This window comes from Ceratotherium simum, chromosome 5 (assembly GCF_057802395.1).
Source record: "Ceratotherium simum simum isolate JZ-2026a chromosome 5, ASM5780239v1, whole genome shotgun sequence".
Taxonomy (NCBI): Eukaryota; Metazoa; Chordata; class Mammalia; order Perissodactyla; family Rhinocerotidae; genus Ceratotherium; species Ceratotherium simum.
In genome coordinates, this window is record NC_141904.1 from 52377882 (window position 1) to 52393957 (window position 16076).

General features: G+C 51.1%; 1 protein-coding gene across 9 annotated transcripts in view; it reads left to right on the top strand.

Moving 5' to 3' along the window:
• Window positions 1-15959, top strand: part of DOCK3 (dedicator of cytokinesis 3) — a 448733-nt gene extending 432774 nt beyond the window's left edge. For 5 of the 9 annotated variants that reach the window (XM_087431091.1, XM_087431095.1, XM_087431093.1 and 2 more), the window contains 6 exons: window positions 248-395; window positions 5360-5478; window positions 6646-6733; window positions 10986-11108; window positions 11575-11657; window positions 12692-15959. In XM_087431091.1, coding sequence (XP_087287217.1) covers window positions 248-395; window positions 5360-5478; window positions 6646-6733; window positions 10986-11108; window positions 11575-11657; window positions 12692-13201 — 1071 coding nt within the window. In that variant the 3' untranslated portion in view covers window positions 13202-15959. The remainder of the gene's footprint in view (window positions 1-247; window positions 396-5359; window positions 5479-6645; window positions 6734-10985; window positions 11109-11574; window positions 11658-12691) is intronic. The other 4 variants (XM_087431098.1, XM_087431099.1, XM_087431092.1 and 1 more) reach the window with 3 other exon arrangements.
• Window positions 15960-16076: the final 117 nt, after the last annotated feature.

Below are 16076 nucleotides of genomic sequence, written 5' to 3' on the forward strand. Positions count from 1 at the left end.
GCATTCCTGATGGCTAAATGCTGCTTCCTCCATGGGCACCATCACTAGAGCCAACCCAACAGCCCTGCTCCATGGGTGGTGTGGGTGACCCTTAGTGCTGACCATCAGCCTGGCTTCCATCAGTTCCCAGGGTACAGCATCATATACTGGGTCTGGGCACTTCATGGCATGAAGATGCCAACTCTGGGCCAGTCCTATAATCCTGGCCATACAGACCTCTATCCTGCTGATTTTTCTCCCTTTGCAGCTCGCGTATCCCAATCCCAGGTACCAGGGCTCAGTCACCAACGTCTCTGTTCTGTCCTCGTCCCAGGCAAGCCCTTCTTCCTCCAGCCTGAGTTCCACTCACTCAGCACCATCCCAGATGATTACCTCTGCCCCTTCCAGTGCCCGAGGTAAGGATGGCAGGGCGCTGCTTGCAGAAGGGAGAGGAGAGGGCCTCATGTACCTCACTAGACCTCCTCTCCTCTGTGGCTGTGTCTGAAAGTGGCCTTGTGACTGAGAAAATGTTCACCTGTGCTTTCAGCAGTAAGGACTCAGGGTTCCTACCTCCAGTTCTCTCTGGCTGGCTTCAGACCCTGCTTTGAGCACTGGTGGCAGGCGTGCTGCCTCTGAGGTCACCAGCCATCGCATCTCTACCTCAGTTAAGGGGACACACAGCCTAGGAGAAAGCTCAGTTCTTTTCCATTGAAATGTTTGAAGAATAAAGATCAAAGTTAAGGCAAAAGTGAGTCTTGTCTTGAGGAATCAAGTATGATGACAAAGTATGAAAATTAAATTTGAAGGCTAAAATTAAAATGGGAAATGTTATTCTAAAACAGTAACAACAACCAAAAAAACTTTCTTCAGGTGGGAAAGGCTTAATCAGGAGAGATGGCTCTATAAAAAGCTATTTACTTTGCCAGTTATTGCTTGATTTCTTATTCCATTGGATAAATATTATTCTCTGAGAACTAGCATCTTTTACACGTTCTGCTCCTTGTTCCCACGTTACAGTCTGATTCTCTGTCCTTTTAGATAGGAACATTTGCAGTGGAATGGAAATTAGCTGTGGTAACTAAGATCTAGTGCTTCCCAGGTTTGGCTTTGCCAGGGTAGTAACAGAAGAGAGTGATCTGAGCTTGCCAGCCAGCAACTGGCTGTTGCGTCCAGGCTTCAGAGGGATAGAGTCTCTTTGTTCTCCTCATTATTATGAAGACAAAGAAATAGCACAAATTTATGACATGGAGAGTCATTAAGGAAAAAAATCTCTTTCTTCAAAGCACATAAACCTCTAAGGCCCACAAAAGGAGTGATAAAGAGAACAGGGACAAAGTGATGGAGAGATGCAGTGGCCCACCAGGAAAAGCCTCAGCAGACAGCAGAGAGGGATAAGGTTGCAACAGGTGCAGCCACGTACTTGCACCTGAAGCGTCCAGCCCAACCCCACATTTCCTGTTGGGGAGACAAGGCCAGTGAGAGAGGTTTAAGGCCATCAAACAGTTCATGGCCAAGCTGAATTTGAAGTACAAGTCTTTACACCCTCCAGCCCTCAGTCTGATGCCCATTCCACTTCCGTGGTTGCCTTCCTAACATGGACTATGGTACTCAGAAAAGGGGAGCCAGCATTTGGAAGCAGGCATTCCTAGTGTTAAAGAAGATAATTGAACCAACAAAGGGGTACTTGTTGAAGATCTGTCCATATGTGAAGGCTGCAGACATAAAGAAGGAAGAGTGATTTGTGTTATAAAGAAGGCACTTTCAAAGATGGCTTCGGGAATAGAAAAGAAGGAAACCCTGAGAAGTTAGCCATGAATACTATAGTGTAGAGGTCAGCATTTGCAGTGTCTTAAAGTAAATGCTCCTGAACAGAGGTACAGAAACAGATTTTGTAATCTAATCTGTTGTGTGGGTTTTTTCCTAACCTGAACACTCTCTAAGATATACTCAGCCATCCCTAAGTCTTTGTGTGGGTATTCTCTGAACCGTGATTGTTGATAAAGAACAGAAGGCAGCAAAGGATGACACTGCTCAGATACTTCTCTAGGCTGTGCCTGGTACTCAGTGCCCTGGAAAAATAAGGATGCCATCAGGGACCTCATAGGCTGGCTGCTACCACCTTTGTCCTTCCAGCTAACTGTTTAATGATCTCTGTTCACTCATCAAGCTATTGTGAGTGCTCCATGAGGCATCTGCATGGTTCTTGCATCGTCAGAGTTGAATAGAGAGAAATTATTTTCTCCCTGTTTGGAAGTAATCCCTCTTTATTTCAGATGGCTTGGTTATCTGTTGCTGCATAATAACCCACACACACACACCAAAATCTTAGTAGCTTAAAACAACAATTTATTATCATCTCTCATGGTTCTATGGGTTAACAGGGCTCACTGAGTGATTCTCACTTACATTCTCTCATGAGCTTGTAGTCAGATGTCACCTGGGGCTGGAATCATCTAACGGCTCAACTAGGCTAGACATCCAAGATGGCTCACTCACATGGCTGGCAGTTGATAATAGCTATCAGCTGGGAGCTCAGCTGGGGCTGTCAACCTGAGTCCCTACATATGGCCTTTCCATGGCTTGGGCTTCTAACAGCATGCAGCTGATTTTCCCCAGAGCAAGCATTCCAAGAGACCCAGGCAGAAGCTGCAAGGCTTCTTATTACCCAGTTTTGGAAATCCCAGAATGACCCTTTTGCCATATTCTGTTGTCTAGTCAAGTCACTAAGGCCAACCCAGATACCAGGGTGGGGAATGAGACTCCACCTCATGATGTGAGGAGTGGCATGTGTGTTTTGGGAGGGAAGGCATTGATGGTTGCTGTCTCTGGAGACAAGCTATCCCAATGGCCAAATTCCAGGTTATCATAGAGAGAAAGGCTGATAGAAGCCCCTTCCCTTCCTGGAATAGACACTAAATACACTGGTGGCCTTCCTCGCCATGCCCATTGACACTCTTCTGCTGTAGTTTCTGTTGCTTTGGATACCTTCAAGACAAATGGCCTGCAAAGCACAGTCTTTTAAGTCTTGTAAGTCGGCAGCACCTCCTGGTGGTCAAAAGACTGATTGGGGCTAGGAAACTTGGGGATTGTGATGGATCCTCCTAAAATAATTCAGTCATGCTGGGACTTAGTGGCCCTGGGGTTTACCAGACTACAACTCAAGTAGTTCAGAAGTCTTGTGATGTGAAAGCCCTTGTGGTAATTAAAAGTTTTCATGAACAGTAGCCATCACTCTCTCCTACCATGGGATTGGCTGCCCAGGGCGGAGGGCGGTGGGAGGGAAGTGAGATGGTAGAGTTGGAAAATTTAGTGGGTAGCACAGACCACCCTTTGTTGTAGCACCAAATGGCCTTCCATAACAGATACAAATCCTCAGCAGAGCCCCTGTGGCCTGCAGGCTGCTGTCCCTCCATCCTAGCCCCGCAACGTGTATCAGGATATTGGGTACATAGATCTGAGGTTGGCTTGGTGAGCCAGGCTGTGAGCTCCATGAAGTCAGGGACCACAGCCAGCCTAAGCAAGGCAGTATACCATGTTCCAACTGCATGCCTGATGTGCAATGGGTATTAGATATGAGTTTGATATAACTGAGTTTGTGTAAAGGTGCTGTTGTCTCTTTCTGTGCTTCTTTCTGTGCACGCTAAGTGGAGGGTAGCCCCATCCAGAGCTGTGACTCGCAGGGCTCAGGGAGCATTTGGAGTTTCTTTCTGGGAAGGCACTATAGAAATCAGTGAGATTAGGAGCTCTTTTCCTTTTTTCTTTACACGATCATTCTCTCGATGTTGCCTCAGAGCAAAAGTTCTAAAAGAAAACATTGAAATCAGTAAAGAAAATCATCAAATAGTAGCAATTCAGGCCTAGTGTTTCAAAAAAGCATACTTTACTCGTTCCCTTACCGGTGAAGGATATTTTTAAGACTAGGTCTTAAAGCCAGCCCTGAGGTTCTACAAACAGGATCACTCAGACCAGCTGTGGAAGAAGTTTACATAAATAGTAATTGCAGTAAGGTTTTTATGTATACTGACTTCTTCAAGGTGTTTAAGCCTTATCTTCTTGAACTACAGTGAGTACCAGATGAATCTCTCAAGGACTCCTGGGCAAGCTGGCTGCAGAATACCTTTTTAGTTATGCCCTGATAGAGCCTGCACTGCAAACTCAAAGGAGGGCCCCAGAGACCCTGGGTTTCAGGGACACAGAGCCTCCGGAGCTGCAAGTTCACCTTTCAGATGGAGCCCAGCTTCACTAAAAGCACACCACAGAGAGACGTTTCAACTACTTGAGCCAGCCAGGGGCTGCCAGTGGACAAGTAGGGGCCACTAGGGTTCAGGTGATCCTTCCATGAGGAGTCCAGAAGACCCCACTAGTTTCTCATGGACAATCTGGTGTCTGGCACAATGAGTAGTGACATTTGGAGGGCCTTCCAAATTATCCATTCTCGAGGAAAGCCAGCAAGTTATTCTCACTCTTTCTGTGGAAGGTCTCCTCGAGGACCGTGGGTTGACAGGTTCCTGGGCCCATAGCTATGGCCGGCATCGATGGGGAGCTGACATGTGGCGTGGTGTGGCCCCCATAACAGCTCGTCAGGCTGGAAGAGGTCACTGCAGAGGCCTCACAAGAAAAGAACATGAACCAAGTCAACTCAAGAGCCTGGGTTAAAGACCCACAACTCCCAGACTAGCTCCATGACCCCCAAGTTCACTGAAGGGCAACTCTCAGAAACCCTGTAGAGCCACCTGTGTGCAGGGCCCTGGGCCCCCAGCCTGTCTGGCTCTAGGGCTGCAGTAGGACAGCCAGGAAGACAGAGGCCACACACTGGGGGCCTGGAATCTGGGAGGTAGAAGCCTCTGGGAAAAGCTGGTAGGGGGCCAGCTGAGAACAGGGCCAGTGGTGTCTAGAGAAAGGAAGTGTGTAGAGACACAGTGTCAAGTAAGAACTGTGCCGCTATGTTATCTGAGTGTCTCTGTCTCTGTGATGGCTCCATTGCAAGCTGGCCTGTGCCCATGCCTGGGCCCCCTGAGAGAGCCCAGCATCCAGGCCATACCCATCTGCCAAGAGTGCTGGGTGTAGGGGGCCACAAGGGCTTGGTTCCAGTCCTCAACTGTCCTCATGATCTGCCTCTGAGTATGGTGAGGGGGCTCTGTCAGTGGGTCTGCATCACCCCAGTCTGCACTATGTCTGCCTTGGCTGGAGCACCAGGTGCAGCCCCCACCACCATGTAACGACCAGGCTCTGCTTCATTCCTTCTGTGCTTGCCAAGCTCATCCTCATCCCAACTGCAAGGGGACACCTTCCCTGGTTCCCTGGCCCCAAGGATGCTTGCCCACTGGGCCCTCCATCTGTGGCTTGTCATCTGTGCGTGATTGTTCTCACTTGGTTACAGGCTCTCCCTCTCTGCCAGATAAGTACCGCCACGCCCGGGAAATGATGTTGCTGCTGCCCACCCACCGGGACCGCCCAAGCAGTGCCATGTATCCAGCAGCCATCCTAGAGAATGGTCAGGTAGTACACCCAGCCTACTGACTGCCCTCTGCTGCAAATGTGTTGGCCTGGGACTTCTTTCATTGCATTTGCTAGGCTTTATGCATTGTTCTACATTCCTCCCGCATTCTGCCATAAGACCCTCAGAAGGCTGCTGAGCTCTTAGATGGAGACTGCAGTGAATCTGAGGACCAGCAATCCTGACGGAGTATAATTGTGGGTAGAATGGCAGCAGAGTTGCAACCACCATTGCTTGTGTGGCTATCTGTGTTTCTGGCCAGCCTCCTGGACTCCTAAACAGTCTGACAGAGGAAATTGGTTCTTTCCTGTCCCTAGAAGGCAGTGGTGGACATGAGTCTGGAGGATGGCCTTCATTCCTGAGTGTGTGTGAAGGGCATCCTCACTGGAGCAAACTGCCTCTTTCATCCATCCATCCACATGAAGCCCCTCACTACCTGCTGGGACTACTCTCCACACCATTTGCACAGCTCTCCAAATACCCTGCCTGGGGGCTTTGAACAAGAAACTGCAGGGATTAACTCCTTCCCCTGTCCAATCTGCCCCGCCCTTCAATCAGACTCCATGAAAGTCACCTCCAAGCAACTGTTTACCTAGTACCAGAGTGCCAGGAGTTTCTCAGCGGTACATCCCAGTGCCTGATCAGCCCTGCCAGGTAGAGGGAGCAGGTCTGCTTGGCAGCTGCCCATCAAAACAGTGGGTCCTGTCTGTGACTCTAGGCTTGAGTGCTGCCCTTTCCCCTCAGTGCTAACATGGGCCTGTGTGGTGGATCTCCAGGAGGCTAAACTTGTCAGTGCTCAGGGGTAAAAGGGTCCCTAAAACCTTTCTGCCAGTGGGTCTCTCTCCCTGGCAGGACAGAGGATGCAGTTAGATGCCCTCGGGTGCCTATGTTCTTTTTCTTGGCCATGCACAAGAGAGCCTGGGGCCTAGCCAGACACTGGAGGGTGGTGTCTCAAATGTTGCATGTGGCAGCAGTCAGAGCCAGATAGCACTGGACAGTCTTCCTACAGCTGGCCTGAAGTTCTCAACACGTCTCAAGCATGAGCCATACCACTGCTCTGATGTCCCCGTCTGATCTTGGACTGTCCTGCCTACTGTGGCCCACAACACTGCCCCGCAAGGTGTAACTGGTTGTTTTTACCCTCTTTGATGTTTTTCTCCTTCTCTCAGCTGCCAAATTTCCAGCGGGCCCTGTTCCAGCAAGTGGTCGGAACCTGCAAACCCTGCAGTGATCCCAATCTGTCTGTGGCTGAAAAAGGTATTGTTCCTCTTCCCAGGTGGCCTTCCCCCATTTCTGTTCCCATCCTGAGTGTCTGACCCTCGTCTCTAAGCAGCTGGCCAAGGCTGAGCCACACTCCAACACCTAGTCCTGTCTATCTGTCCAGAGTCCTGACCAATTCCTGTGCTCACTGTTTAACGCACATCTGGCTTGGTGCTAAGGTTTGGATCCTGTTAGTTTGGATCCTAGTTTGTATCTCTCCCTCTCCAGGGCCCACCCTCAAAGAGGCCCCAGCTGCCAACTGCCCTGAGCCCACCATTATGGAAACTCAGGCTGCTGTGTGCAAACTGTGGGCCACTACTCCCCTGGGTTCCTCCCAACCAGCCCCAGAATTCAGCAGGCCCTGTTGCCCCTTTAGTCCCTCTCAACTTGAGCCCTCAGGGACCTCTCCTTGTTGCTCAGAATAGGTCTGCAGCCAAGCAAGCCCCAAGAAGAAGGGAAAGGACAGGCCATGGCAAAGTGAATTTCCCAGAGACAGTCCTCTCCAGGGGAAGCCCTGGGTACCCTAAGGGAGTCCAGTCCTCTTTGAGTCCAGCCACTCTGGGCAGCAGCTGCTTTGAGTCTGTCTTATACATCGCAAGCCCATCCAACTATACTGTGAGTCTGGGCAATCCTTAGAACAGAGGCTGTTCAGATAGTGGCGTTTTACCCTGTGTTCTGCTCCACAAGCTGATGGAAGAACCAGGCTCGGACCCATATGACCCTGGCCCAAAGCCTCAGACATGGTGACCTGAGTTAATTTTAACACAGAGCAATACCTGTATGAGGACCACGGTAAACCTACCTGCCACACAGAACCTGGCCCCATATCAGTCCCTCTCCTTTTAGGTTCCCCCCCCCACCTCCATCTGTTGGAGTTAGGGCACACTCAGTCCCCAACGATACAACCTATTGTCCCATCAGAACATGTCCCTCCAAAGCTGTTGTCATTGCACCTCCCCACTAAGTGCTGTCTGCTGTCCCCACTTCCACTGTTCCTCCCTTGCTCATCACAGAGGACATGGCTCTGTGTCCTCTTTTTTTTTTTTTTTTTTGTGAGGAAGATCAGCCCTGAGCTAACATCCATGCCAATCCTCCTCTTTTTGCTGAGGAAGACCGGCCCTGAGCTAACATCTGTTGCCAATCCTCCTCCTTTTTTTCCTTTTTTCTCTCCAAAGCCCCAGTAGATAGTTGTACGTCATAGTTGCACATCCTTCTAGTTGCTGTATGTGGGACGCCACCTCAGCATGGCCAGACAAGCGGTGCATCGGTGCACGCCCGGGATCCAAACCTGGGCCGCCAGCAGCGGAGCACGCGCACTTAGCCGCTAAGCCATGGGGCTGGCCCCTCTGTATCTTCTTCAAGGACACCAAATACTGAGTCCATGACCTCAGTGCCTGGTAGGCATCAGCACCAGGTGCTCAACCACAAAGGTCATGAAGACTCTGGCTGAAGATGCTTTCCTAACCTCAAGGTTGCACATGCCAAAACCATGTGGCTTACCTGGACCCCTGCACCTGTGCCCTCAGAGTGCCCTTTTGGCCTCCAGGGCCAGAATCATCAGTGGCTTTTCTTCACCTGAGATGTGGAGCAATCTCAAAACTAGCCAAGAGCACAGATGGGCTCAGAGCTCAAATAGGTGCTGGTGGCCAGACCAGGACCCTATGCTACCTGGACACAGAAGAGCCTCAGGCCACAGACCAGGTTGCAACAAGAAGCTGGACACACACCCCCAGGTGTGGAAGGAAAGAGAGTTGTCTCAGAACAGAGGCTGAGCCCAGAGCAAGCATGTCCACGCCACAAGGCCTGCGCTTAGTGGGCAGCAAATTAGATGTTTGCCTAGTGGGAACACATAGGCCAGAGTAATAACTCCCTAAGTCTTTACCTGGATCCTCCAGGGCAGGAACTGTACATACTTGTCACCATTCTCTTGTCATCAGGATCCTGAGTCCCACAAGGGCTTTACTTCTCATTTGCAAGTATCTTTCTTTGCCAGGCAGTGACTCTCAAACCAGGCAAGCCTGCTCTCATGGCTATGGGCTATGCACTGGGGACCTCAGGCCAGTGCTGGATCATGGTTAACAGAGAGAGAGAGAGAGAGAGAGAGAGAGAGAGAGAAATGGCCAGGACACAGTGAGGATTGCCCCTCTTCTCCTAGAATAAGTCACTCTATCATAGATTTTCCACTAGCCCAGTGCACGTGTGCTGCATGGCAAAGTGCTGCAAGGCCACCTGCCTCATTGCTCACCAACATCAGGCTATGGGGTGAGCTTGATGATTTCTGGTTCACATGGAGTGGCTCAGGCAGGCACCCTTTGTAAATCAATGCAGCCTTGCCAGCTTTCTTCCCCCATAGCCGTCCTGCCTACAAGTTCCTTTGGTCCCTTGTGGGCAAACTTTTGCAGCCCCACAATTCTTCCAGGGCCTAAATGTGCTTTTGAGATCTTGGGCTGTCAGAACCTCTTTGGGGAAGCTGCTTAGACCCACCTCCAAGCTTCTTATTCCCTGAGATTTGGTGGCTTTTTATGGAGACGGAACTTTTCTTTTTGGGGAGAGGGAACTTCAATGCTGAGGACCAGGAAGCTTATGCTGCATCTTGGGGAGAGCTTGCATGAGAATGGGCCTGTCCTGTTCTTGGGGTGGCTCAGGCTCTCTGAGGAGGCCTTCTGGTGGAATCTACCTGACGCTCATCAGATTCGGAATTCTTTCCTCCCTTCAGGTGACAGCTGAGTGCCTGCTCACCCAGTCACTGGCATACCCTCCCTCCTGTCACTAGCCATCAACCATCCCATGAGACTGATCAATCCTTCTTAGAACTGAGGTTGTTTAGATAGTGGAGTTCTACCCTATATTCTGTTGCAAGCCCATGCCAGTTCCTGACCAGTGAGGAAGAAGAGGATGGACATAACCTCCTCATCACCTGGACCATGTGGGGCTCAGACCCTGCTGGCCACATCTACCTCGAAGGCTAGATTCCATCTCCTTTCCTTCCAGAGCCTCTCAGGTCCATTAGGCCCTGGCATTCCCACTCAGTACGTGGAGCAGGAAGAACCCAAACCCCAGCCTTCTCAGGCTTACTTTAGCTACGACTGCCTCGGAACAAAGCCAGTGGCTAGGACCCTGGATTGTGAGCTTCTTCCCTGCTGCTGACAGCCCAAAAGAGAGATTGTGCTTGCCTGGTTCCATCAGAGAAAGGGCATATTTCTTCTTGGTGGTATTTGTTCTCTAGAAGGAGTTGGCCAACAGGATTCACACGTCCCCTGCTGCTCCTGCAGAATGGCACCGTCACACCCCAAAGTCCAGCCATTCCTCCTCTCCTGCCTAGTCTTGCAAAGTAGCTCACCCCAGCTGTGGCTGACGGCCAGTATTCTGGTACTGGACTCCTTCCTTAGCGTAGGTGGACATGCTGTGTTCCTCTTTGTCCAGAACCCACTCTACCCTGCCTCCATGGTATGTGGGTGCCAGGAACTGGGCCTCTCTGCATGCCCTAAAGCACCCATGGGCTTCACAGCCTTCCCTCCTCTTGGGAAGCAGCAGGTCCAGCTGCACTTGGACCACGACTCCTGGGCTTTATACTCTTTTCTCCAACGGGCACAGTAAATACCAGTCCTCGCGTAGAAAAAACCCCTGTGCATCCCAAAACCAGCCAGTGGGCACAGAAGCAATGGAGGTAGGCAAAGCTTGTACGTTACCACAGGCCCTTTGTGGGGCCAATTGGGGGCAGCTCCTGCCCACTTGCTGGCCATCCACTAGCTCTAGAAGAAGGCAGTCTCTGCCTCCTGCCCATCCTGCTCCATGCTTTTCCCATTGGGCTGAGACAGTAAGAGAGCCCTGACTCTTGACTTTGTTGGAAAGCTCTGTGGCCTGCACTCTTTCTCTATTCTCAGTCTCATCAGCCTGTTCCACGCTCCTCACCTCTTCTCTTCTCTTCTCCTCCTGGCAAATCCCGGAGGCTACAGATGTTCACTCCTTTCTGTACTTTCTCTCAGCTTGTCTCATCCTAAGTACTCTTCAGACATCAGTTCACTCTGTTGCCATCCTCTTAAGCAGCTTCTGTCGGTGGCCACTCTCCACTATGGGTCACAGTGTCTTGGTTGGCCAGTGTTTTTTGTTCCATGGGCTGGCATGCCACCCCCACATGTGCTGGGTACATAGTGTACACCTGGAGAAGCCATATGCTGTATGGTAGGCTTCTCCCAGAGGGTAGCTCCAGAAGTAACCCCCCTTCATGCCATCTCTTTCCACCCTTCAGCGGTGCCAGCAGCCCCCAGCAGCTGGAGCCTGGATAGCGGAGCCCGAGAGGCCCAGCCCTTCCTGTCTGCCCACATGGGGCACATCCTGGCCCCCCCAGTGCCTCCCCGAAGCCTGCTGCATGGTAAGAAGACCTCCAGCGGGTCCCCCAGATAGTCCCTGGTCTCAGACTCTGCTCAGGGACAAGGGCAGCAGCCCTCAAGTCTGAGAAGATGGGCCATTCTCTGGGCTGACTCAGCCAAGGAAAAAACATCCCTGTCACAGAAAGGATCCTGCTGGGCTTTGGGGTCAGTGAGGTTTCTGACTACAGCAGGTGAGCTCAGTAAGGCCTTCCCAACCAGAGAGGCTGAAGACGACAGAACTGACTGTGCACTCAACCTTCTTGACCTCATGTGTGGCATAGATATCTTTTACTCTAGCAGCCTGTGTTTTGGAGAACTTCAATGAAAAGGGAGGTTTTTCTATGGCCTTCAATGCTGAGGGGTCCCCAGGAGACTCTTCCCACACCTGCCCAGTTGGCCCAGCAAGATGTGCTGGTATGCAGCCCAAGAGCGGCCCCAGCTGAGGCTCTGGTTCTGTTCCCTTTGCAGGTCATTACTCCCTACACTTTGACGCCTTCCACCACCCCCTGGGTGACACCCCCCCGGCCCTCCCTGCCAGGACCCTGCGCAAGGTAATGTACTGCAGTGACAGCCCCACCAGGCTGTGAGATGAGTCAACTCATCTGCTCTGGAATCACCCCTGGGGTCTACAAAAAGAACCCGAGCCCTCCCCTGCTCCTCTGTCCCTGAGAGCCCAGCTGGGCAGAAGCTGGGGGTGGCCCGAGGCACATTTGAGATGCAGATGACCAATGTGTCCTGCAACAAATGCAGTGGGGACAGGAAGGTCAGAGGGTCCTGGAGATAGCAACACACACAGTACCCAGAGCGTGTGGGCAACGAGCAGTGGGAAGCCAGGGGGCTCTCTGCTAGCACCATGAGGTATCAACACACCACAGTTCAAGAGGTAAAGAAACATTCCTGTGGTCTGTTGTAGAGCATTTTAAACTAGAGTCCAGTCAAAGCAAGAAGCAACAGACACCAAAGCTTTATGAAAAACTCATTAATTTTTCTGCAAATTGGAAAAGACTGACTCTATCACAGATTTTAGCAACAAAATGCACTCATCTGGTCCATGGGCCACCTCAGAAAGAGAGGTTCTTTCTGCCCTTCCCAACTGGCCTGATAACCCAGTCCTTCTGTCAGTACGCCAGAGCCACATCCAGCAGCCAGGGCAGGGCCATTTTTTGGCCCACAGAAATGTAGGTGATTCTGGGGTTCCATTGGCTTGCTGAGGGCAGCAGGGAGGTGAGGGGGTTGCTATTGAAGAAACAAGAAACATGCAGTTGATGAGAGTTATTTTATTTTTTTTTTGAGGAAAATTGGCCTTGAGCTAACATCTGTGCCCATCTTCCTCTATTTTGTATGTGGGACGCCACCACAGCATGGCTTAACCAGTGGTGCCTCAGTCCACGCCCGGGATTTGAACCCACAAACCCTGGGCTGCCAAAGCAGAGTGCACGAACCCAATCACTAGGCCCCCGGGCTGGCCCCTCATGAGAGTTATTTTAAAGTTCATTGATAAGCATACTGTTCGTCTTCTCTTCACATGGTGGGCCAGCCAGCCTGTCTGGAGAGGATTCTAACATACCCATCCTTTCTTTTGCAGTCTCCTCTCCACCCTATCCCAGCCTCCCCCACAAGCCCCCAGTCAGGTCTGGACGGCAGTAACTCTACACTGTCTGGCAGTGCCAGCAGTGGTGTGTCCTCCTTGAGCGAGAGTAACTTTGGGCACTCCTCAGAGGCCCCACCTCGAACCGACACCATGGACTCCATGCCGAGCCAGGCCTGGAACGCTGATGAAGATCTTGAGCCACCCTACCTCCCTGTCCACTACAGCCTCTCCGAGTCTGCCGTCCTGGACTCCATCAAGGCCCAGCCATGCCGAAGCCACTCAGCTCCAGGATGTGTCATCCCTCAGGACCCTATGGACCCACCTGCGCTGCCACCCAAGCCCTACCACCCCCGGCTGCCGGCTCTGGAGCACGACGAGGGTGTGCTCCTGCGCGAAGAGGCTGAGAGGCCTCGGGGCCTACACCGCAAGGCCTCACTGCCTCCTGGGAGCACCAAGGAAGAGCAGGCCCGCATGGCCTGGGAGCACGGCCGAGGGGAACAGTGAGGGGCAGGGAAGCGGCTGGGATGCCGACCTCAGCGAGCAGCTTGCCCAACCACTCCAGGTCTGAAAAGCAAGTCCCCCCCCAGGGAGCCAGAGAGGCCTGGCACTCAGGAGAGAACCACCCCGAGTCTATGTTCTACTGCCGTGAACATGTGTGTTAACATGTACAGAGGCCACAGCAGCATGTAGGGTTGTGGCTTCTCTTTTTATTTCATTTTCTACCTTTCCATTTCTATGAGTTTTCTTCCCTTTGTGCAGTAGATGCTTTCTTCCTCCTGCAGTTCCAGACCACGTGGAACTATATGGAGATATTGCACAGACAGAATCGCTTTGCAGCTCTGCAGGGCCCAGGGGTAGAAGCCCAGGCCCTCCCTCCAGGGTAGAGATGCACAGGATGGATATTGCACTAGGGATCTCTTCCTTTGCTGTGTGGACAGAATAACTCATGGTTGTATTCAGGGATTGCAAGGACCACGTGGACTACATGTCACAGGTGGACAAGGGGACTACAAGCCGTTTTGCACAAATGCCTGCCCACTCTTCCATGCAGGTGTGTGCAGCTGAGGGGATGGCTAGGCCAACCTGCCAGCTCAGGCATGTGACCTGTCCTACCTGCACGCCCAGGGCACACTGCCAGGCTTCCATGGGCCAGCCCTGCCTCCTACTCTACCTTGGATTTTTCCATCACTTTTATTTCTGACCATTCACTCCCTTCTGATCTCAATACACCTCACGCCCTGCAGGAGCCCCCTTGGCAAATGGATTTGCAAAGGTTATCTCCCATCCTCTGGGGCTTGAGTGAGGGTGTGGAGCCAGGGACTACCCTAGCCACCTTCTTCCCCAGGGCCCAGGAGGCCATGTGTTGAGAGATGAGCTGGTATAAGAGTGAGGCTGGGTGTGGCAGGGGCCAGAAATCCTCTGAGCTTTCAGAAGTGGCCAGAATGCCTGTCATCCAGTTCCTGAATCAGGGATTTTCAGCACTACCTCCGAGCAGTGGGGTTGGCTGCCCAGCCAGGCTTCCAAGCCCTGAGGATTCGTGGTCAGGTTCAGCAAGCTCCTGGGTAAAGAGGGTGAGAGGGAGCTTCTCCTTTTGGAAGCAGAGAGCTACGCAGGTTGAATTATCCTCTCCAAGTGGCCAAGTGCAGGAGCCCCTCTCCTGCCCTGTGGGGACCACCACTCAGGGTTCAGGGCAGGCAGGAGGGCAGTTTCTCCAGCCTTCCCAGTCTGTTGGGCAAAGCGCAGTGGTGTCTTTATAGGAAAACTCTTTCAGGTCAGGGCACTGATTTTCCTCTTGGTTTATTATTTGCGGGGATAGAGTGGGGTGGTAACAGTCTTTTACCAGGGTGCTTCTAAGTTACTTAAAAAACAGTCTACAAAATATTTTTTTCTTTCCTTTGCTTGAGTTCACAACTTGGATGGTCACAAGGCTGCCTTCTCCTTGTTGAGCTGGTGTTCTCCCCTAGTTCCTCTTCTGCTGGCCTGTCTGACCTCCATGGCCAGGCCCTGGGCCCTAGCCGTCCATCCCTTCCCCACACCCCCTCTTTCCAAACAGACAAGGCTATGGTCAAGGTGTTTTTCTCTTGAAAACAAATGCCAGGGCCGGCCCCGTGGCTTAGCGGTTAAGTGCGCGCGCTCCGCTGCTGGCGACCCGGGTTCGGATCCCGGGTGCGCACCGACGCGCCGCTTCTCCGGCCATGCTGAGGCCGAGTCCCACATACAGCAACTAGAAGGATGTGCAGCTATGACGTACAACTATCTACTGGGGCTTTGGGGGGAAAAAATAAATAAATAAATAAATAAATAAAATGAAAAGAAAACAAATGCCAGCTTGTTTAACAGGAATGCCAGCAAGTAACCTATTAGGAAAGGTGGAGGGCCGCATTACCTTCAGGGCATCTGGGGGCGTTTATCACCAGTGTGGGTCTTTTCGGATACTGTTAAGGTTGACCCTAGGCAGGGTGGGTCAGTCATGGCAGCACCAACCTCGGAAGACAGGCCTGGACCATCTGGTATTCACAAGTGTTAGAGGGTCTGGGGCTAGCTTTGGATTTGATTCTTAGGTAGGAGGGCATGTTTCGATTTTAGGGCACTTCTGAACCTCAGTCCCTGGATAAGGCAGTCATCACATAAGAACATGAAACTTCTCCACCTGGTGGCTCGGGAGGGTAGTGTGGGTTCATTTGGCCTTGCTTTAAGCAAGGTGAGCCAGGTTTGTTTTCCCTCTCCATTTTCCCTAACTGGATGAAAAGGACATATTCCAAATCCCTTTTGTTGGAGAATCAGCCAGTTTGAGGGGAAGTGGGAAGCCAGAGATAAGAATCCTCTGAAAAGATTGTGAAATACTGATTTTCATTCTTTCAAGCTTATTTGTAAATACCTATTTGAATGCTGTGTATTTGTACAGGAATTTGAGCAAAAAATGTATAGAGTGTGATGTCCAATTGGTATTCAGCCCTATAAATGTGTTTTTAACCTCTGGCATTCTGTGCTTATTTAAAATAAGAAAAGTTCTAACCATTTCTTTTATGTATTTATGTTTTAAAAAAATGATTTAAAAATGATCTTACCTGTACCAGAAAACAAAGTTAAAAAAAATTTGTACTAGTGTCCCAAGAGGTATTTTACTGTATATATTGTGCTAGCATGTTCTAAATCCAAGTAATGTGAATTTTAGATGTAAATATCTGCCATTTGATTTTTCCCCCTTTCCCCACTCCCTTGACTGCTGTGATGTGAATTAAAGATGAATACCTGACACTGACCCACTGAATTCACTGAATGGGAGCAGCACAAGTGCCCCTCTCCATCCCTGGTCGCTGGGCTCCAAGTCCTTTTAGCCCCATACAAATGTTTCTGCACTGACTACAGCCAATCTTTC